Genomic DNA, 23,985 nt, shown 5'->3' on the forward strand with positions numbered 1-23,985 from the left:
GGTGTTTTTAATGGGGTATTTGCTGAAAATTTGGCTTTTTATTGTTTCATGCATTGAGTTTAGTTTTAAGGGTCATATTGAGAATTGTACAGGTGAAGGATGCATATAGAAGGGTGGAAATAGGCAGTGATTGTAGATTTTCTTGCAGACTTTGTGAGAAAACATTCTGCTATGTATAGCAATCCTAGTTTCCAGTGGTTCTTTTTGTTGGCCTGATACAGCTGCTGTTTGTTGTCAAGTAAGACTCCAAGTAGCTTCTTTTGTGGTCCACATTCAGTTTTTTGTGTTTTCAGTGACAGGATGTGGAACTTGTAATTTTATTCTATGAAATTTTTGGGTGTAAAAGAACATTAGATCTGAAGTAGGCAGACTTCATTCGTCTGCAACCTGTGGGTATCGGATCCGACCTCGGATCCGAGCCGGCAATTCAAAAGCTTAGGCTCCGGGCTCCTAGCTCCTCCCTCTTACCCATAACCCCTTGCCAAGCCCTGACTGACCCCAGATTTCGTTTGCCGCTTTTCAAGTAGCTACAGAATTCCAGAGCTCCTGGCGTTGGTGAAGATAAGAAAGAATTTTTTGACAGAAAAAGTTTTAAAAATCTTTATTTTTATTGTTGATATAGTTAGTGTTGAGTGTGTTTAGGCTTTCCTCTCTCTTTTATTTAATTTTCTCGGTTTTATGTAGTTTGTTTGTGTGTGTTTTGTGTTAGGCCTTAGGGTTGTGATGTCTGAAGCCCATAAGGCTGTTTTCGAAATGTACCGAGTGTGGCCATAAGCTGTCCCCAGCGGATGGCCACACTCGTGCAAGAATGCTTGGGGTTGAACACCTGTCATCTGGTTGTACCATTTGTGCAGGGTTCAACCCCGGCTTTGAGGGAGCGGAGGTCGAAGCTGGTGCTGGCGGGTCTTTTACCTCCAGATACCGCCGCCTCTGCCCTTCCACTCAGCAACCTGTTGCTGTGGGTTCTCCCTCCGCTGGGACTCAACCTCCCTCTAAGTTGCCGGAGGGGAAGGAATCCTCTAGGGGAGAGAGAGAAGAAGGAGAGGCACAGGAGAGGCACCACGTTTAAGAGCCGAAACTTCCAGTTCGGCTCCTCCATCTAAGCGGGCCTCCCCTGTGCCTTCTAGCTTTCCTCCTCCTCGGCTCCACTCCCTCGGTTCTCTCCTGGACCCGAGGAGGAGGAGGCTAGCCCTTCTAGGAGGTCTCCGAGGCGGCTCTCTAGGTCCGCTTCGGTGGCCTCCACCAGGTCAACATTTTCAATCAGTGAAGCTGATATGGAGCGGATGATGAGGAAATTCATCCAGGCCCAAATGCAAATGGGAGTGCTCCTAGCCCCCATTCGGGAGGGGGTTCGACCCCTTTTTTCGCCCGCTTTGCTCCTTCTCCGATCCATACCACGGGTTCGGAGCTGTCGGCGCCGGGCAGATTTGGATCCGGGGTGGGTCGGATCCGATGGGTCGGCGCACCTCGGATCCGTCCCATCCCTTGAGTGCTTCGGTGCCGGACCCGACCTCTCGAGCCGAGGGCCGAGCCTCGGATCCGAGGGAGCTGGTGTGTCTTCGCCCGCCCAGGTCGGAGCACACCGGTCTCTCGGATCCAACGGTTTCGGCTCCGACTCCGATCCGTGCGTCGGATCCGAGTGGGGGTCGGCTCTCGGGGCTTAGAGAAGCTGGTTCCCTCTTCGGTTTCGACGTAGTGGAAAGGGCACTGTTGAGGACATCCGGACCCCCGGTCCCTGCCACGGCTCCATCCCGCACTCCATTGCAGTTGGGCCAGGCCCCACCAGCCGGTCCCAGGGACAGCCCGCCTCGATGTCCCAAGTGGTTCCCTTGGAACATCCAACTGCTGAAGAGTACTCCTCGGACAGCCCCCCCGATGAAGTACCTCGGAAGCGTAAGTGCAAAAGGAGGCACATGGACTCCCCTGAGTCTGTCACTGAAGACACAGACTTGGATGAAGGGGAAGGCTCCCCTAGGTCACCCCCTGAGGACATCTCATTTGGAGACATCATGGAGATGTTAAGGATCGGGGGGGGTGGTCTGCCCCCAAGGCTTCTTCGGACGAGTCTGTGTTCTTGGAGGCATTCGAGGCGGGCCCTTCTACCTCTTGGGTGTCCCCTCCTGCTGACCCCCTGGTGGATCTTATTTCCATCAGGGCGTGGAAGGATCCGGACACCATTGAGCCTATCCCTAAGCGCCCGGACCGCATTCTTTCCCCTCCGTCGGACCGCACCCACTGGAGTAAGGGTCCCCCAGTAGATGCCATGATGATGGCTGCAGCCACGAAGAGGGAATTGGCCCAGGAGAGTCCCTCCATGCATCCTCCGGGCAAGGAGTCTCGGCCGATGGATCGCATTGGGAAGCGAGTTTTTAGTTCAGCAACCTTCTCCTTGAGAGTGCTGAACTACATGGCACATGTCATTAGGATGCAGCGGGATCTGATTAAAGAATACGCTGCATCTCCCCCGGAGTCCATCTCGAGTGAGGATAAACAGGTTTACTCCACCCGAATGGCCACTCTCAGATCAGTTTCCAATACATCTATGCGGCTGCTTTCTCATGCTACTGAGGGAGCCGCTAGAGCCAGCGGAGCAGGCCTAGTCATGAGGCAACAGGCCTGGCTCCGCCATTGTGATTTTGCAGAGCCCTTCAAGGCAACCTTCGCGAATGCCCCCTTCGATGGCTCTGCCTTGTTTGGCAAGACTGTTCGCGAGACATTAGTCCAGAGCGAAAAGGACGGGAAGACGCTGTCTGCCGTCGGAGTCCGCTTCTCAGCTCCCCAGAGGTCCTTCTCTAAGAACCAAAAGGGACAGAAGAAGATGTGGTTCCGGAAGTCGCAGCAGTCCCAACCTGCTCCGGATAACCAGTCCTTCCGTGGCAGAGGAGGACGGGGAGGTCGTCGTGCTAGAGGCAGGGGGGCTCCTGGCAACTTTGGGTCCAGAGAACCTTTCTCTGATAGACCCACGCAGCAGCCCTGAAGGGTTGCCCGGCTGTCCGTCTCTGGAGGCAGTCGGGGGGCGGTTTTCGAGGCACCTGACTTCTTGGGAGTCCATAACAACAGACAGTTGGGTGCTTCGTGTCATATCCAGATATTCAATTCCCCTATTCAAGGTTCCCAAATCTCGCAGCCTCCCAGATGTTCCACCCGACCAAAGGGAGGCGGCAGCTGTCGAAATCGAACAGCTGCTAGAAAAAAGAGCTATCCAGCTGCCCCCGAGATCAAACCGGATTAGGGTTTTACTCCAGGTTCTTTTTGGTGCCAAAGAAGACGGGGGACTTAAGACCAATCTTAGACCTTTCCCAGCTGAACCTGTCAGTAACCAAGCAAAAGTTCCGGATGGTCACCCTGCAATCTATACTTCCCCTCTTGAGGGAGAACGACTGGATGTGCTCCATAGACCTCAAGGACGCGTACTACCACATTCGGATGGACAGACGATCCAGGAGGTTTCTTCGCTTCCGGCTGGGAGACGGTCATTATCAGTTCAGGGTCCTCCCCTTTGGTCTCACCTCAGCCCCCAGGGTGTTTACCAAGGTGCTAGAGGTGGTAGCGGCCCACCTGAGGCTCCAGGGATTACAGGTCTTTCCGTACCTGGACGACTGGCTCCTGACGGCATCATCAAGGCATCTTCTGTGCTCAGCCAGGGATTACTTTCTTCAACTAGCACCAAGGCTGGGCATCACAATCAACTGGGAGAAATCTTTACTGAACCCCACACAAGTTATAGATTTCATAGGAGGAAGACTAAACACCAGATCAATGCGAGCCTTCCTCACCCCAGACCGTATTGCCAGCCTGAAGTGTCATGTGACAGCGATCCTGCAACCATCTCCAACTGCAGCTTCGGGTCCTGAGGGCCCTAGGTTCTATGGCGGCAGCTATTCCGCTTCTCATTCATGCCCGTTTACGCATGCGGGTTCTTCAATGGACCCTTCAGGTTCAGTGGTCCCCGCGTTGTGCTTCTGTAAACGCTCCGATTGCAGACAGCAGAGCGTGCAGGACTCCCTTCTTTGGTGGCTTCTTTCTCCGGAGCCCCTGGCAGGGAGACCTTTTTGCGCTGCATTTCCCGAGCCACAGTGACCACGGACGCTTCTTGCCTCGGGTGGGGCATTCTGCGGGAAAGATTGTCCCAGGCACGTGGAATCCCACAGACACGCCTTTGCATATAAATGTCCTGGAAATGCGGGCGGTGCTCCTAGCGCTGCAAGCACTTCACCACGCTCTTCCTTCAGGGACTATTGCGATTCAGACAGACAACATGTCGGTAGTCTGGTATATCAACAAACAGGGAGGAACCAGGTCTTACCCCCTTTGTCGAGAGGCCATGAGAGTCTGGGAATGGGCAATTTCCACCAAACGCTTTCTGGTAGCAACACACATTCCGGGAAAGTCCAACATCCTTGCGGACAAGCTCAGTCGCACCATCCTTTCTCCACACGAGTGGTCTCTCAATCCTCAAGTAGTGAAGAAGATTTTTGCCGTTTGGGGGCAACCCTGTTGCGATCTTTTTGCCTCTCCCTCAAACGCCAAATGCGACAATTTCTTCGCTTCTGCTTCCCCACCAGGAGTTCCCGAGATGCTCTGGTGCATGCTTGGCCTCCCGGTCTCCTTTATGCCTACCCTCCACTTCCTCTGATGCAGAGGCTTCTGCAGAAAGCCAACAGTTTGGGGAGCAGAATGATTCTCATTGCCCGCTCTGGCCTCGACAACCTTGGTTCCCTTCAGATGGTCTCACAAAATCAATCCACCCTGGATTCTGGATCCAATTCGGATCTCATCTCCCACCCTCTGGGAATGTCAGTTCCCAATCTGGACCCTGAAGTTGACAGCTTGGCTGCTCCAGTTCCATCCTTAATTAGGACTCCCGGTATCTCATCACCGGTCAAGGCCATTTTAGTGGCAGCTCATAAACCTTCCACCAGGCAGGTTTATTGGAGTAAATGGAAGAGATTCTCTATATGGGCAGTACAAAGAACTTTGGATCCTTTCTCGGCACCTATGTCAGCGGTGCTGGATTTTCTAACAGACCTCTTTCATCAAGGGGCTAGTTCTTCCACGATTAAGGTACAATTGGCAGCTATCTCGCATTATCACATTGGTCATGACACAGCTCCCCTTATGACGGCGAAATTATGCAAAACATTTCTCAAAGGAGTTTTTTTGTTGAGGCCTCCAGTCAAGGAGGTTGTACCACCCTGGGACTTGTCTTTAGTTCTGCAAGCCCTTACTGCTCCTCCCTTCGAGCCTGCAGCTTCTACTGATTTAAAGTACCTTTCCTGGAAGACTGCCTTCCTGGTAGCTATCACTTCAGCCAGAAGAGTGTCTGAGCTTCAGGCTCTATGCATCAAGCCGCCTTACCTTTCTTTCTTCCCTGATAGGCTGTGCCTCAGGACCAATCCTTCTTTTCTTCCGAAGGTCTCTTCTGAATCCAATATTAACCAGTCAATCAATTTACCTGTGTTTTTTCCCAAGTACTCAAACAAAGGAGAATACAAATTGCATTCCTTGGATGTTCATAGACAATTACGTTTTTATATTAACAGAACAGCTGGTCACAGGAAATCAGATCAGCTGTTCGTCTCCTTTGCTAAATTTGCTCTGGGTAAAGCAGTATCTAAAGTCACACTATCTAAGTGGATTGCTAATTGTATTCTGCAGGCATATGACACTTCAGGTAGACCTGCTCCTCAGAGGGTTACGGCTCATTCTACTAGGGCAGTTCCCACGTCAGCCGCCTTTAAGTCCCGTGTATCATTGGATGATATCTGCGCAGCAGCTACTTGGGCCTCGCCTCATACTTTTATTTCTCATTACAAGGTGGATGTTGTTTCTAGAGGAAGAGCATCCTTTGGCTCAGCGGTGCTCAAACATCCTTCCATGACGGCCCAAGATTCAGGTAGCTAGGGACTCTGTCCCACAGGTTGTAGACGCATGAAGTCTGCCTACTTCAGATTTAGAAGTTATGTACTCACCATAACGTTCCATCTGAGTAGGTGACTTCATTCGATGTAACTATCCCTCCATCCCCCTGACCTTTATAGAGCGAGTATTTATGCTGTTTTAGTGTACTGTTGTCAGTATTTTGAGGCAAACTCAATCTGAGGTCAGTCAGGGCTTGGCAAGGGGTTATGGGTAAGAGGGAGGAGCTAGGAGCTCGGAGCCTAAGCTTTTGAATTGCCGGCTCGGATCCGAGGTCGGATCCGATACCCACAGGTTGCATCCGAATGAAGTCACCTACTCAGATGGAACGTTATGGTGAGTACATAACTTCTAATTTTGTCTTTTTCGGGATGAAGAGTAGGTTTGCATTGGAGAGCTAGAATGCTGTGGATAGGAAAACCTGTTGAGTGATATCTTGTAAGGTTATGTAGTGATTATGCAAAGCAGATGAGTATTGCATCATCTGCATATTGAATAAGGACTGCTTGTTGAGAAGCAGTTTGGAGTTGTTGATAAATAAGTTAAAAGGGAGAGACCCAAGCATTGAACATGGAGGAACCCCAACTCTAACTGGCAGGAAAGTTGAGAGGTCTTGCGTCCACTTGACTATTTATCTGTTTGACAGTGAACTATGGAACCAGGTTAGAGCTGATTTGTTTAGACCAAGAGATGCTAGTTCATGTGATAGTTTCTGATGCAATACTGTGTCATAGGCTTTTGACAAGTCAAGAAAAGTAGATGAGACTAGGTCCCCATTGTTTCTGCCTTTATTGAAGATGTTGGTAAAGCTGAGGAGGGCAGTTATGGTGCTGTAATTTAAAAAAAAACATGCTTTTTAGGAAGTAAGCTATGATCACTGAAGAATTTGATTAGTTGGAAGGGTATAATTTCACATTATTGATTATCTTTTTCTTCATTTCCCTCTCTAGTACCAACACCCCGTCTCTGGTATATATTCAGTGCACTACTGATTTTTCTAATCAGCTACTAGGCTTTTTCTGTCACTTTTTTTTTGTTTTGTGTTAGAACAGTGGGAAAGGTTTCACTGGCTAGTTTTCCTCTGTGGGCTTTTGTTATTGACAGAAGAACGAGGAGCAGTCCCATACAGCCAACTGTTGGCTCAGTCTTTGCTGAGTAAACTTTCTTATTTTCTCTGTAACCCATTCCACATCTAAAACTATAAATACAAGTTAGACTGATAATTGCCATCTTACATTGGTGGTGTTTTTTTTTTTTTTTTTTTTGTGGGACTGTGTCACAGAATAAAATGCTAGTAAGTCTGTTCTGGCAATGCTGGTCTTTTCTGATTTTAGTGATGCAGTTTCAGAATGTTGATTTTCCTTTTTTTGTATTTGCGGCATGCAAGCATTGCTAGCCTACTGAATTTCTGTGTTGTGTTTGCGTCACTTGTTCAACAGGGGTTCATAGTTATGCTTCCTTTTTCTTTGCCTGTACTAGCAGAGCCAGATTTCTGTACTGCAGAACCGTATTGAACAACTGGAACAACTCCTGGAGGAGAATCATCAGATCATCACCCACATCAAAGATTCTGTGCTGGAACTGACTGAAAATACAGAGGGACAGCCTGCCATACTCCCCCATCGAACTACTAATGGGTCTTGGATTGTGCCTTCTGATGGATGTCCATCATTTCTTTCTGTTTCTCCTCAAGATTGCCAATTTGCACTTGGTAGTAAAGGAGAAAAAACAGATGTACAGGTTTGTGCTTTTTCCAAATGTGACTGTATTGATAGTTGGATAGGAAAGAAAGAACAAAGACATTTTTGCATCTAAATGCCATTTTAAGTTAAAATTGTATGCTGATTCATTTACAATGAAATCTAGCTCTTTAGCGTAGAGGTTTTAGCCCCAACTATATCCCAGATAACCTACATAAGTTAGCACCCAAACCAGGCCACAGGGAGGCCAGAAATAATTTTTTTTGCAGTCACCTTCACTGGCTTGGTAAAAAGGTGATAGCTGTAAGAGTTGCATAAGAGGGGGAGGACCCAGGATTGTAACATTTATAGGTTCATAAGTGCTTACTAGGCTATGGATGTGTGAGGATCTTAAGAATCCTAGCGCTGCAATCCCATGACGATTATTATCCCTTGTTTTTGCAATATGTATCTTCAGTGATGGGGCTTGGATACTTACATGTATCCTCTCTTAGTGAGTCTATTTTGCTAAACTAGGGTGAATTTGCAGTTGACCATCCATTCATCCAAGTTTCATTTGAATAGAGTAAGAGAAGTACTCTACTGTATGTGGAGGGGGCACAGGTGCTATAGAAATGGTATTCTCTGAAATACATACCTATTCCTCCAGCATATTCTGTTAATCTTGCAGAAGAGATTGAGGTCCCCTGAATGAGTATTTCTGGTGGCATTTGACTTCCAAATGTGTAATAGGCCTGATAGGACATAGTCTGTTGAGGCAATACACATAAGGCAGAGGTTGCCTGGCAGTAGCCTGTATGATACAAAGAAGAGAGACCAGGCTTTGAGACAGTCTGCATAGTTTTTATGCTTTAGGCCCTTGATTATTTTTAGGGAGGAAGTATTGTGTTTTTGCAGCTGTGGAAAGTGTTTGGACAGTTATTTATTCAAAAGGGTAATTATACTTTATAATCCGCCTAATGAATGCCAAGTACAGAGAAACAGTTATGTCCTGGATCTAGATCTCATACCAAATCTATGTAAGCTGTGTAATGAAAAAGGACTTCTTACAATAGCAGATGTATTGTGAACAAAGGACAGTTCATTGTTAGTAATAGGTTCCCAGGTGTCTTACTATGGGATCAGTTTTCAGAGAAGTATTGTCAATGTGGTAGTTAAAGGGAGTCATGCTTACTGAAGGACACATTTTTACATTTATTTGTATTTACTTTCGGTCCATGGTTTTGGCACCAACTATTTAGGACAGGCCCTTTTGTATGATCATGGTGTCCTCTGGGGAGTTTGTGATTTTTGATCAACCACATTTCATTAACAACATCTTTAAACTTTGAGAAGTAAATGCCAAATTCTGAACAGTATGCAGGCATAAACGGTTGATGCCATGCCTGTCATAAGCTAATATTTGCTAATGTTGCTAAGGCTTTTTCCTGTTTATTTCCAAAATGTATCAATCTGATGTTGTCCTTTTCTTGTAATCCTCAACCGATAGGGTCTCTGATATGACGTTTGCCACTTTTAAATACTGAATTTGAAGTTTGAGCTACTCTCCTTACCCATATTCCTCCTTTCTAGTTAGACTTACCCCATATCTCATCTATCTCATTTGTCACGTCAGTGAATGGATGTAGCTCGGGTGTTAGCACTTTTTGGATAAGTGCTACCTTTATAATATTTTATAGTTACACTATTTTTGCCTTTTTCTTCTGTTCCTCCACTTCTACTTCGGAGACAGTTTCTTCTCAGATCCATTCGCCCTTCCTTCAAGAAACTCAGAGAACAACTTCCAGGCCACCGTCTACCTCATCGTCTCTCAGGTCATCTGGGCCCAGATTCAGCTGTGAGTTATACCATCTCCATCTCCCATCGGACCAGTGAGCCTGTCTTCAGTCCCTACTCAGTTGTTGACTCCTACTCTGATCAGACCTTCAGTTTCAAAGCCATTGGACCTCATAATTCCAAGTCTGTCTACATTGGTTCCGAAAGCTTGGTCTTCTTCAACTCAATTGACATCTCTGATCGAGTCAGCTCTGACCTTGTCAGAGCTAGAATGAACTTGGAGCCGAAGCATCAGCATTGAATTATGGTTGACTCTGATGCCCTTGGGATCATCTTTTCCTCCTGGAACCTTGGCACTGGACAGCTCAGCTCTGACTTCTTCCTCAGGGGCAGAGTTAGGATGGAGTTCTGAGCCTTCCTGGATGGTTGTCTTTGTCTCTTGCCAGAGCAGCCCTTGCTTCTCATATATTTTTGGCCTTTGAGGTAGTACAGAGAGCTTTTTCCATTTATGCAAATAAGACACTCTTGGCCCACCTCAAGTCTACCCTTTCCACACCTGTCTGCTGTAGTGTTGGAGCCTATGCATCCTGTCACATCAGGGCAGCCAGCCTGTATAGGCCTTGAAACAGTCCTCATTTAGGATTCAGCTAACACTTCTGAGTCCGTTCTGGTGCATCCCACCAGGAAGCCCCCACAGAAGCATATATGCAAGAGGAGGCAGTTTGATTCCCCACAGGAATCTCTGAAAGAAGACATTGACTTTGATGAAGGGGAAGGGTCCCTAAATTGCCCCTTGACGATGTCTTCTACAGAAAAATACTTGAGCTTTTGAGACAAGGTGGTTGGTCTTCTGATTCTCCTCATCTTCTGCCGGGCATGGAAGAATCTGGGTGTCACAGAGCCAGTTCTTAAAAGACTTGATAAGTATCTGGTTGCACCTAATGGTCAGGCTCACTGGAGCAAGGATCTCCCAGAAGATGCTATGGTGGTAGCAGCAGCCACTAAGAAAGAACTTACTGAGTAAAGTTCTACTGTACATACTCCCAGTAGAGAGTCCAGGGCATTAGACAGGTTTGGGAAGTGTATGTATGTATCAGTGACCTTTGCTCCTAGGTTGCTGAAGTATGTGGCACATGTCACAAGATTTCAGGGGGACTTGATCAAAGAGTTTTCCAGTGCCCTCTCTGGATCCATGTCTGTGGGAGGATATGAAGACAGTTTCTTTACAACTGGCCATCCTACATTCCTTATCAGACATCTATGTGTGACTCAATTCCCATGCTTCAGAAGGTCCTTCGAGAGCTGCGGGTTCAGGAATAGCTGTGATACGGCACACTTGGATGCGCCTTTGTGACTTTGTGTAGCCTTTCAAATCTTCATTCATCAGTGCTCCCTTTGATGGCTCTGCCTTATTTGTCCCCAAGGTTAAAGAAACCTTGCCCGGGAGTAAATAGGATGAGAAGGCCTTTTGGGATCCATTTTTCTGCACCTCAAAGAACCTTTTCCTGAAATCAGAGGGGTGGCAGGAGAATGTGGTTCCAAAAGTCGCAAGGCTCTCCTAGGACTCCTGTGGGGTCAGACCCTCCCTCTAATGGCAAAGGGGGAACTCCATTAATAGATGACGTCCTCGTGACAGTGGAGGTTTGCAAAATCAGGGGTTTAGAGGTCACTTCTTTGAGAAACTGAATCAGCACTCCTGAAGGGTTGCTTAACTGCTGCACATTGGAGGCAATTGGGGGAGCTTATTCCTGCACCCACAAACCTGGACAGCCATCACCAAAGACACTTGGGTGCAGGGGATTATTTACAGAGGTTATTATGTAACCTTTTCCCTACAGCCCCCTCTAATTGCTCTACAAAACCTCCTGACATACCACCCAGTCAGAGAAAAACTGCAGCTGTAGAAATACAAAAACTGCTGGAAAAAAGAGCCATCCAGATTGGTCCCCCCAGACCAACAATGATTCAGAACTTACTTGAGGTTCTTTTTGGTGCCAAAGAAATCTGGGGACCTGAAACTTAGCCTAGATCTCAGCGGCTTAGACCAGTATGTCAAATGTTCCAAGTTCTGAATGTCCATGGTTAAGTCCATTCTGCGGCTTCTGTGCAAGGATGATTGGAAGTGCTCAATTGATCTCTAGGATGTGCGCTATCACATCAAAATAGACAGACAATCCAGGAGGTTTCTTCGCTTACGGTTGGGAGCCAGTAATTACCAATTCAGAACCCTGCCCTTTGGTCTCACCGCAGCTCCCAGGGTGTTCATCAAGTGCATGTCAGTGGTTGATCACCTAAGACTGCTGGGATTCTGGGTGTTTCCATATCTCAGTGATTGGCTCAGCTCTGCTTCCACCAAGCCTCTACTGATTCAAGCCAGGGGCTATTTGTTCCAGCTATATCTTCAACTGGGAACAACAGTGAAGTATGTCAAGTCTCAGCTCTCCCCTACTGAAGTCCTGGAGTTCATTGGTGCTTGTCTGAACACGGTTACCCACATTGCAAGCCTTCCTCACTCAAGATTAAATACATTACAGAAGCAAGCATCCCAATTACTTTGTCTTCCTTCCCTGCTGCCAAGGTTGGTTTTACAACTCCTGAGATCTGTAGCAGCTTCCATAACTCTAATACCCCAGCTAGATATTACATGAGGGTACTTCAGTGGACACTTATACTTCAGTGGTCTATCAGATGACACCCTCTCTCTGCTCCAGTAAGTGTTACAAGAATCTGCAAAGAATACTGCACCCAGTGGATCATGGCAAGAGACATTTCTCAAGCATGCCCTTTTATCTGTCCACCACCCACAGTCACAGTAACTACAGATGCCTCCCAGCTAAGTTGGAGGGGCATTACTTGGGAAGGATAGTCCAAGGCACTTTGTCCCAGTTGGAGGCCAATGCTTGCATCATTGTCCTGGAAATGAGAGCAGTTCTATTAGAGTTGCAGGTGTTTGAAGATGCTCTCCCTCTGGGGATGATTGCCCTTCAGACAAACAATATGTCAGTTGTCAGGTATATCGACAAACGAGGGGGAACCAAGTCCTACAGCTATGGAGAGAAGTGATGAGAATCTGGCAATGGGTGATTTCTTTAGGCTGCTTTTTTTGGCAATGCGTATCCTGGGGAAGTCCAGTGTGCTAGCAGAAAAACAGAGCAGGTCCATCTTACTCCATCACGAGTGGTCTGTTAAACCTCTTTTGATGGAAATTATTTTCTGTCAATGGGGCCAACCATGCTGCAATCTCTTTGCTTCCCCTCTCAGTTCCAAGTGCAGCAGTTACTTCACCCTAATCCCTCCAGAGAGGGAGTCACTGGGACACTCTCTAGTCCACGATTGGCCCTGTGGGCTCATTTACATTTTCCTCCTTCTCTACTAATTGCCAAATTTCTACAGAAAGATTCTTACTGGAAGTGCAAAGTAATCCTCATTGCTCATTTGTAGTCTCGACAGGTAAGGTTCTCCTTTCTGTGGCATCTCATGCATCCTTCTTGGGTGATAGATCTGAACCAGGATCTTCTCTCTTACCCATATGGGATAACTCGCCCAGACATTCTGACTCTCAAATTGACTAGATGGTATCTCCACTTTCAGACTACAGTCCAAGTTCTCATCTCCAGTCAGACACATCCTCATATCCTGTCCAAAGGAGGAAAAGATTCTTCTTTGGGATGTCCAGAGGTAACTAGATCCTTTTTCAGCACCCATTTCAACTATCCTAGATTTTCTTGCTTCCATATTTAACAGTGGTGCTATTTATTCTACCGTTATGACTCTACTTGCAGCTGTCTCCAATTTTCATATAGGACATGACCAATCCTCTCTGACCTCATCTAGATTATGTAAAGCCACACACACACACACACACACACATTAAAGACCCTACCATGTCATGGGGTTTAAATATACTTCTCCAACTCTCGGCTCAGCCCACATTTGAAGAAGCTGCCACGGCGGAATTTAAATTTCTGTTTTGGAAAACTATTTTTCTGGTCACAATCAGCCAGGTGAGTATCAGAACTCCAGGCTCTCTCTTCTAAAACACCATATCTAACTTCACAAGGACAGGGTCTCTCACAGCACTAATTCTTCTTTTGTACCTAAGGTGGCTTCAGAAACAGCTATGAATCAATCTGTCAATCTCCCTGCTTTCTTTCTAAGTTTTTCCAATAAAGGAGAGTACATGCTACACCTTTTAGATATGCATAAGCAACTTTGTTTTTATATTCGCAGAACAAGAGTTCAGAAAATCACACCAACTATTTTTCGTTCTTTCTTCAAAAGTCAGACTGGGAAAATCTGTCTCTAAGGTGACTTTAGCCAAATGGCTCACTGGTTGCATTACTTTTGTCTATAAGGAAAATAGATTTGACACTTCCTAAACCTCCTAAGGCTCATTCCACTGGGTCTGTGACCACATCGTCTGCCTTCTACTTTAGAGCTTCTGTAGATGACATTTGCAGAGGTGCCACTTGGTCAAACTCAATACCTTCATTACTCACTACAAGCTTGACACCTTGTCTAGGAATAGGGCAGCATTTGGCTCTTCTGTAGTCTGGCATATCCATTCTTGAGGACCATCCTGGGGTTTCTCTAGAGGTGGGACTCTGCCCTGTTGGGTGAGAAACAGACGAAAAAGGCAACATTAGATATAAAAGTTAGATAATCACCTTAACTATACATTTGTGCTGTCTGTTTTCATCCTTCTGCAACTTTCTGCCCTCCATTCCCCTTCCTACTTCACATTTTTTTTAATTCCCAAATCTCCTAGTTTGACCTGAGGAGTAATGTATTTCATGACTGTTGATGAGCTCCTGCTCTTTTCTTCTTTGTTTCCTACTTCATGTAGTCATTTCACTGGGATGTTATTTTACCATCTCTGCATTGATTGTTCCCACCTGATAGCTGTTTTACACACACTGTAGACTGAAGGGAGGGCAAACTCGATCTGAAATAATTCTTACTAGAAAGGGGGGTTATGGTTAAGGGGAGGAGATTGAGCCACAGATCCAAGTCTTTAGAAGTGGCTGAAGTTGGATCTGACCTATTGGTTGAGGAAGGATGAAAACGGACAACAGAGCTGCATGGTCATGATGAGTATGTTACTTTTATTTTTTTGGCACCCACCACTCATTTAGACATGATTATTATGTATTGTAGCACCAGTAATGAATGAATTGTCATGCTTAAACCTTTTTTTTTGCTTGTACATTTTATTTGTGAAAAGTCTGTCAACTCTTCTGACATATTCTTACAGTTAAGCTTGCATTATTATAATTTCCACTGAATTTGTCAAAATGGCTGTGGAGATCAGTAATTAACTCTCTTTTGCACAAAAAAGTAATAGAATTTTTATTGTAATTAGTTGTTTATGATAAACTGGACTTTTCTTTGTAGTTCTGTTAGCTACAAAATGTTAATTTCAAAATGAAAACAGATAATATTAACATTTTGTTTGTGTTAGAAGTGTATCTTAAAGCCTTATAGAAAGCAGTGGAGATGTTCTTCATTAGCCACTGTTGCAGTAGTTACTACTTATGAGAAATATCCTGCCAAGGATACCATATGTCCAGTCAGCATTTGAAAGCTTGGGTGTCTTCCTCTCACTCCATACATTTGACACAGGTTCATAGGTAGGTACTAGGCTATTGGTCCAAGGGCCTAAATAAGCCTAGGCAACAAAGTTCCCTGGCTTAAGCCAATCCAAGAAAGTTAATTTCCTGTGCCCCTGTCGAGCAGAGCCACAGAAGTGATCCCTGGGGTGCATTTCCTATTTCCCATCCACTCATCAAAATTTTTCTTGAAGAGTGTTAATAGGGAACTTTGCTTGACATAGATGGGTAGCCCGTTCCAGAGTATGGGAAGTCTCTGGGACAGGAATCTGTCCCTCCAGCAAGTCCTGTTTATTGTGGTGACAAGATTTAGGTCCCTAGAGTGTGTAGCTCAGAGGGGTTGGGATTTCTTTAGGTGTAGCATGTCCAACAGCTCTGGGTTTGACATAGCTTTATATGTTAGGCAGAGATCACCTCGGAGTAGGCGATGTGCTACGCAGTAAAGCTGGAGTTGTTTGAGACGGTCAGTGTAGGGCATTTGTTTGAGGCCAGTAATCCTCTTTGTGAGGTACTTCTGTGGCCTTTCCAGCTGCTGCAGATGTCTTGTGAGGTACATTCCAAAAGGGGCGTTGTACTCTATAATGGGTCTAATGAGTGTTGAGTAGAGGGGAACAAAGCTCTTTTTTTCCTGGATGAGAACCCTTTTATGATGAGGTGTGCCACGTAGAAGGACTTCCTGACTACTGTGGCGATGTGACTATCAAAGCAGAGACTACTGTCCACCTGGGTCCCTAGGTCTCTTATCAAGTAGATTGCTGCATATGTGGTAGTTCATGGGTACAGAGTTTTTACCAGCAGGGATGACACTGGACTTTTGGCACTGAGGTTGAGGCCATGGCTCTGACACCAGGCATCTGTCTCAGCAAAGCCCTTCTGTAGGATGTCCACATCATTTGGTGACTTGACTATGGCTCCTAGTTTGCAGTCATCTGTGAATGTCGTTAGCCAGAGGCCTTCTGTGTTAGCCTGTACTTCAGAGACGTAGATACCAAACAGGAGAGGTCCAAGGACGGAACCCTGTGGTACTCTACTTGTCACTGCTTTCAGGTCAGATTTGGAGTCTGCAACTTTTACAGTGTGGGTTCTGTCAGTGAGCCAGTTGGCAACCCATCTTGTGATGTAGGGATTTATACCTAGTTTAGTGAGTTTAGCTATAATTCCAGAATGGGGGATTGTGTTGAAAGCCTTGGCAAGGTCAAGATAGGCTGTGTGAACCACCTTACCCTCATCTACGGCTTTGGTGACTGCCTCAAAGAAGTCAGTCAGGTTCAGGAGGCATGATCTGCCTTTCACAAACCCGAACTTGGTGGGATCCAGAGTTTGGAGGTTACCAATGTCTTTGTTTATGAGTTCCATGATGATACGTTCCATGGCCTTGCAGACCAGGCTCGTCAGGCTAATAGGTTGATAGTTCTTGAGATCAGTGGTGGCTCCCTCTTTGTGGAGTGGGATAACTGTTGCTTTGCGCCATTCAGTGGGCACAAAGCCTGATGTGAGGCTATTATTGAACATGGTGCTTAATTGGGGAGCCAGTTTGTTCTGAAGTTCGTGTAAAACGCAGCCTGGGATGTTGTCCGGTCCCATGGATGCTGTGTTTTTGGCTTTAGAGAGTGCAGCTTTTACCTGCGTGGTTGTGATTACAGGGACTCTGCATTCTTCCTGTATAGATATGGGCCCTTTAGGGGGTGAGGGGGGGTAAAGTTAGCACTGCACCTATCTGCCAGGATGTTGGCAATATCAGTTGGTTCTGTAGTTTTCGTGCCATTGTGCTGTAACTCAGAGCAGATCTGGGTGTTGCCATCGAGATTCTTGACATAGCTATAGAATGCTTTGTGGTTGTCCTTAGAATTAATGGCGATTTTGTTTTTTGTAACTAGCTTTGGAGGATCTTATAAGGAATCGCAGCTTCTTACTGAGGCTGACCAGGGAGCTCCTCCACTCATGGGATTTTACTCTCTTTTGCAACAGTTTCTTCCTTCTGTTGTACAGTTTGTTTATGGCAGGGGACCACCAGATTGGCTTCCTTTTTTGGAGGATAGTGCCTTGGTTCTGTTTGGGATAGCACGATCCATGCACTCGTGTAAGTACGTATAGAGTGCATTTGTGTAGGATTCAGCAGTTGTAACTGTACTGTCCATCTGCATGGGTGTCATGAAGTTCACCACTTCTGTCTTAAGAAGCATGAAGTTGGCTTTGGAGAAATTTTTTACCGTGGTTTCCTTAATAGGGGATGGGGGGCAGGATGTGGATAACAATGGTGATTAGCTTATGGTCGGATCGGACCAACGAGGAGTGGTCACTCATGTTGGTAATGACTAGGTCTAGGATATTGTTGCCCCTGGTGGGGGTGTGGATAAGTTGATCCAGAGCATTGGAGTTTATGAATTCCAGAAAGCGTTGAGCTAAGGATTTGGTACACGAGTAGTTTTCCCAGTTAATGGTGGGGTAGTTGAAGTCACCCATTATTAGGGTGTTTTGTTGAACCCTAATATTTTCCAGTACATCAAGAAAAGAGGAGTGGGAATCCTGGGGCATGGTGGGGGATATGTAGCAAGCTACAATTTGGATTGCAGTTTTGCCCAGAGTTAGTTGCACTTGGATAACCTCGGATGCATTATGCTGAGCAACTAGCCTGGAGGTGTGGATATCCGTAATGAATTTGGACACACCTCCGCCTTTGGTGTTTCGGTCCAGGTTACATGGCTGAAAAGTGTGTTATGAGTTATAGCCTGGTAGTGCAGGGGTGCTCTCTGGAGCCTTGAACCAGGTCTCAGTCACTGCACAGATATCGATGTTCTCCATTTTAAGGATTGCCTTGAGTGAGTGCATTTTGAGATTTAGACTTCTAGCATTGAGTAGCATTACCCTCAGTTTTTGCTTGCCTGTTCCTGTTACGGTGGTGAATTTGTCATTTCAGCCTTGCCTAAAATAGGCATTATAGGGGCAGCAAGAGCCTTAGCCAGTATCCGGAATTCCAGGGGCGACAGGTGCAGGCCATCTGTGGCAAAGCATCGTGGTCTGTCGACCATGTCATCCCAAGTCTAAGTCAATCATTTTGTCCTTGTACTGCAGTATCATTCTGGGCGATGGCAGAATGCTACTCATGGCTAGGGTCATACCTGCCTGGGCTACAAGATCGGAGAGCTCTTCCATGTTTCTTTTCATGTAGTCCAGGGAGGTACGTCTTAGGTCATTCACACCAACTTGGACAATGACAGAGTCATATTTGTACTTGTGGAGTGACCTGAGTGCGTCGGTTATGAGGCGGATCCTGGCACCTGATAGGCAGCTGACAGTAACCTTCTCCTTGTTTAGCCTGGTGAATGGGACATCAGTGTGCCTGACTATAGAATCAGCTATGACTAGTGTGTTGGGTACGTTGTTTTGCCTTACTGGCTGTGGTTGAGTGGCACACTGAGTCTGTGGGCTATGTGTCATTTGGGTTGTGTTGGGGCATGGAGGTTGCTTGGGTTTCTGCTTTGGAGGTCTCTGTTGCTTAGACAGATTATTATTGAGAGCCTCCGCAAATGTTTTTGTGTTACTATGTGTGGATTTTGGTGGTGTAGATTTAGTGGGATTATTTGATGAGTGTGGTGTGGTGCAAATGTTTGCCTTCTCCTCATGACTGTCAAGTTCAGTCTTGGTTGGAGAGAACTTTACCTCCAGTTTGGCTAGATACGTGCATCTCTCACAGGTTGTAGTGTTGGGTGGTAGGAGGAGAGGGTTGTCTGTGTACATGAGGCAATTTCTACATTGCCTCAAGATGCCCAGATTCATCAGATAGACAGGAGAGAACACTGGGAGCTGACCCTTGGACATGCCTGAATTAAAAAATATTTTCCACTAGATAAGTGAGGAAAGTGAGTACAAGAGCTGTTTTTCTCTAAGTAAGTGAGAAACGTAAGTACAAAAACTGTTTTCCTCTAGGTAATGAGGAAGGATGAGTGCTATAGTAATTAGTAGCTTATTTAGTGCTTACAAGTTCTGAACAAGTGCTGAGCACAAATAAGCAAATTTAAGTGCTAAAACTAAGAATCTGTATCTGCACTAGACGCGTTACAGGACAGAAACAAGTGCAAATGCAGGCTTTCAAATCAGAAAGTTGAGAGAGTCATGCCCTTCTTTTGGTAGATTCGGAACCTGGGTGACCACGATGCAAAATCTGGATATATTTACGTTGTAAGGAAGCAGGAACAACAATTTTAGGACTTTTGAAAATAATGCCATCTTCCGTCAACATCAGGAAACAGGAAAATAAGTTTGCACTTCAGGCAGTACACTAAACTGCTTTGACGGCCATTCAACATTAATGAAGTAGTTGAGCTTTTGCAAAACTGAATCAGTCTTTGTATGAACTCTCAAGTTTGTCCAGTCTCGTGGTAGAAAAAGTATGCACTTCCATGACATCAAGTCAAAATTCCCTGCATTAAGCTGTTTAGTTGTATTTCTGGGTGATATGGATAATGTATCAGCCAGATAAAAAAGTTTGCCTTTTGTATAGACCATTTTGAATTTGTACTTTTGCAATCTGAGCATCATTCTTTGTAGTCTCACTGGAGCTGAATGCATAGGCTTCTAGTGACTAGAGGTTGGTGATCACTTTCACTCTGAATAGCTTGACCATAAATATAATCATGAAACTTTGAACATACAAATACTATTGCCAAGTGTTCTTTCTCAATTTGAGCATATTGCATTGCGGTTTGGGTACGAGTTGTAGCTGCATAGGCTACGGGTCTGCCTTCTTGAAGAATAACTGCGCCAAGACCAAATTTTGTAGCATCACAGGAAAGAGTTACCGGTTTATTAGCATCATAGTATTTTAATGTAGGTGGGGTGGCAATTTTCTGCTTAAGGTCTTCAAATGCTGTCTGGTGCTGTTCCAACCAAGATCATGAAACATTTTTGTGCATCATCTCTCTCAAAGGCATTGTGTCAACTCGCTGAACTCTGGTGTAAACTTGGCTAAATAGTTGACCTTACCAAAAAAATGTTGTAGAGCCTGAACGTTATCCGGTGTGGACATCTCTAGAATGGCTGCTTGCTTGGATGGGTCTGGTCGCAAGCCGGTGCCAGTGCTAATAAATAAATCGCCTACATATGTAACTTCAGGTAGTCTGAATTTACACTTCAGAGGATTGAGCTTCAAGTTCATTCACATGCTCTGTCTAGAACTTTCCTAAGGTTTCTGTCATGCTTTGCTTTAGCATTGCCTCCAACCAATAAATTATCTACTGTTATGGCACAAGGATAACCTGAAAAAATTTGCTCCATTGCATGCTGAAAGACTTCACTTGCAGTATTTATTTCCAAATGGCATCCTGAGGAAGCTATATCTTCCAAATGGGGTACTGAAAGTAGTCACTAATGAAGATTTGCAATCAAGCACCACTTGCCAAAGTGAACTTTTTGCATCCAAGACAGAAAAAACAGTGGCATTTGACATTAGGGTTGTGACTTCCTCAACTGTACGCATAGGATGATGCGGTTTCTTTAATGGTTTGTTCAAATCTCTTGGGTCATTGCATATTCTGATTTCGTCTGAGCCTTATTTGTTTGTTGCTACCATGGACAACACCCATTCAGTAGGTTCTGTAACTGGACAAATTACACCTTGCTGCACCATTTTATCCAGCGGAGTTTTACTTTATTCTGCGTAGCTATCAGAACTCTTCTTGCTGGTCTGACCACTGGACTGATCTCTGGGTCTCACTTCATAAAATACAGAACTGGAAGTTGGCCTAACTTGTCATTGTAAGCATCAGCATACTATGAGAAAATAACTTCATTAAAATTGGAACTGAGACAGGTGCTTATACAATGAACTTCTTTGGTAAAGGAAAACAGATTTATTCTCAAACTGTCTCTGAGACCCAATAATGATTGCACAGGTCTTTGGACTACATAGAATAGTAAGCTGTAGCAGTTCCTAGCCAAATAACGTGAAAGCACTGCTGAGCCTTTGGTTTGAATTTCTTCTCCTCCATAAGCAACAAGTTTTGCACAACTGGCAACATTAAGTTGCTCACCAGCTCTCACCTTAGCAAACATGTCTGCTGATAACATTACACTTTGAACCAGTGTATGCTTTGAGCTTGGTGGATTTACCATTGATCTGGACAGAACAAAACACTTCATTCGTTGCCAACAAATTTACTGCATCAACCTTTTCACCAATTACTGATACACCATCTGTGTAGAAAGTAGAGTTGCAGCTCTCTATTTGATGAGCTTGCTTTTTAAGTGACCCTTCTTTGTAACTATATGAGGTTTACTTGATTTGAAAATTGAAAATGGTTCCATTTTTTACACTTGAGGCATTGCTGACCAAGTACTAAGCACTTTTCTCTTTTAGAATCATGATTGGTACCACAATTGCGACAGTTAAAAATAAAGCTTGATTTGGATTTTGTTGACTCACCATTGTACTGCACTGATCATGTCCTTCTCACTGAACTAATCTTAGAAATTGCCGGAAAACCACGGGTTTTACCTGCAACACCTGCAGGGGTTACAGCTGCTATGTGCTTAGGCCTGCTTCTGCTAGCCACGTGTTGCATGCTGTCTACATTTGCTCTGGAGCCTGCTGAAACCATGCTCTTATCACTTGCAAGCATACTTGTGTGCCTTTCTGTAACTTCATGTATTTGACAATTCTCAGTAGCTTTGCTCATTGTTAAATCATTGTTATGAAGCAAAATCTTTCTCACCACAGCACTATTAATACCACACACAAGCCTGTCCTTTATTAACTCATCCTTTAAATTACCAAACCTACACATTTTTGCTTTGTTTCTTAGGTCAGTAATATAAGCTGCAAAAGTTTCTCCTCGCTTTTGATCTCTTGTGTAAAGCAAATGCCTCTTTAATGTAACATTTGTCTGGGGTTTGCACATCTCCCTGAATATGCATTTCAAACACTCGGGGTCTTCCCTTGATTCAGCATGTACAACAATATGATGGTTTTCCCATCTCCTTCATATACTGCTGGTGCATACACAAATGAACGGTCTCTTTCAGTGGCTTCTGATCCACCTACGTTTAGCAAAATTAATGCCCTGGTGCATGCATCTTTGTCAGACTAAGCTGCTTGTATAAAAATATCATACTTTTGCTGAAATATTCTCAAATTCTCTGCAATATTCTGATCAAATACAAGTGGGCTTGGTCCCCGAAATGCCTGTGCCATATTAACACATACTAGTGAAGGCTTTTGCAAGTATGCACACACACACACACACACACATACACACACACACACACACACACACACACACACACACACACACACACACACACACACACACACACACACACACCAGTATTTGTAACTGTGCCCAATAGCATAACAAGCCTCTGAATAACTGAACTTTGCGAAATAAGTCACCTGGGCACAATAGTACTCTTGAAACCACTGTACTGTAAGAAATCAATTCTTATCAGTGTAAGAAACATTTCAAAATAAATGCACTGTGTGAATAAACTGGGCAGAAGAAGATCAGAGTAAAAAATATTTCGAAGTAATCTAAAATTGGTAATGTCTGTCATGAAAAACATGAAATTGCACAGGGAGTGCTTGCACAGAAATAAGGGGACAGCTGTCGTTCATTAGCTTATTATAGCAAAGCACTCTATTCTGTTGCAAAAGGATTTCCAGCCTGTTTAAGGGCAGTTGCCGCTGCTGCCATTTTAGTTAATCTTTGCAAATAAACAGTACACAGCACACTGAAGGTTTCCCAAAATGGCTGTACTTTGCTAAATAACTCTGTACAGTGCAAGAAACACTCTGAAATGGAGGCACTCGGCGAATAGACACACCCAACACAAACTTTTCGAAATGACTGTATTTTGACTGCACTTTATGAAGTAGTTGCACTTTGCACACAATAAAGTCTTCAGAATAGATGCACAGTAATACACACACTGTGTAAGCACTTTTACACACTCTGAGATACTTTGAATAACTAGTTGTACCCTGAATAGCTTCAATCAATGAGAAACAGTTTATGCCAAAACACAGTATCTTGCCAAAAAAACACGCAGTTGCCTTGCTTTATTTATGCTTAATATGCCCTTTTTGCCCTTTATTATATTCATTTTGCTTGTTTAATCTTTTTTCATGCCCATTATACTTTTCTTGTGCTCGTTTTACTGTAAACATGCTTGTTTTACTGTGTAATTCCGAGGTAATTACAAACCCCTTATGTGCTTTTTTGGTAATTGTTTTATCAGATATCTTAATTTCAAACATTTCATTTAATTAATAAACTTTTTGTGCCTCTCTTTTGCTTAATAGTGTGTTTTGTGCCCTTGTAATGCTCCATTTTATCTTTTTAATAAAATAAATCATTTGTGCAAGTTTTCATTACCTTTAATTCATTTCTGGCCCTTTTTTGTACTCTGTTCACTTAGTTTACATTCACTGTTAACTCTGCACCTCATAGCTCTGAAAAGCAGTCTCTGGAATCCCACTTCTGATACCATGTCGCTTGTCTGGTCAGGATAAAACAGGCTAACTTCTGTGGGTTCTGTTCATGCAGCTTTATTGCATACAAACAAATCAGGATTGAGGCTTAATAACTTTAACTTAGATAAACTTATAAGCAAACTAGCTATCACACTCGTATATGATCACACTCTGGCTGTACTGTCAAAATGGCACTGAAGATAGCACGTGCTGCCCTTGAAACATTTCTTAAAGGTACAACCAACACACAATTCTACACGTACCTAAACTTACAACTTTCCATATGTAACTAAAGGAACAATGCACAATGGACTGCAAATGAATTCAAGGTTCAGAATGTCATAGTAATATGGAAAGAAGTGAAAATAGCTAACTCCCTCTGATTGGTAACTGTGTGTGTGTAGATTAGGACAAATTATTTCCTTTATAAGTAGTGTACATAATAGGCTATGCTTTTGTAAAATTATTGCCTCCTTGATTTTGTTCTCCTGTTGTAACTGTGTAGTAAAGAAAA

General features: G+C 44.5%; 1 protein-coding gene across 5 annotated transcripts in view; it reads left to right on the forward strand.

The window, feature by feature from the left end:
- MAN2A2 (mannosidase alpha class 2A member 2) overlaps positions 1 to 23,985 on the forward strand; it is a 2,415,216-nt gene that overhangs the window by 564,621 nt on the left and 1,826,610 nt on the right. For 3 of the 5 annotated variants that reach the window (XM_044078268.1, XM_044078266.1, XM_044078267.1), the window contains exon 3: positions 7,399 to 7,659. The exons of 1 other annotated variant lie outside the window; for it this stretch is intronic. In XM_044078268.1, the coding sequence (XP_043934203.1) occupies positions 7,399 to 7,659 (261 nt within the window). The remainder of the gene's footprint in view (positions 1 to 7,398; positions 7,660 to 23,985) is intronic. One more of the 5 variants, XM_044078269.1, reaches the window with a different exon arrangement.

The sequence above is a fragment of the Protopterus annectens genome, chromosome 7.part0 (assembly GCF_019279795.1).
Source record: "Protopterus annectens isolate FY-2018-M chromosome 7.part0, PAN1.0, whole genome shotgun sequence".
In the NCBI taxonomy this organism is placed as follows: Eukaryota; Metazoa; Chordata; order Ceratodontiformes; family Protopteridae; genus Protopterus; species Protopterus annectens.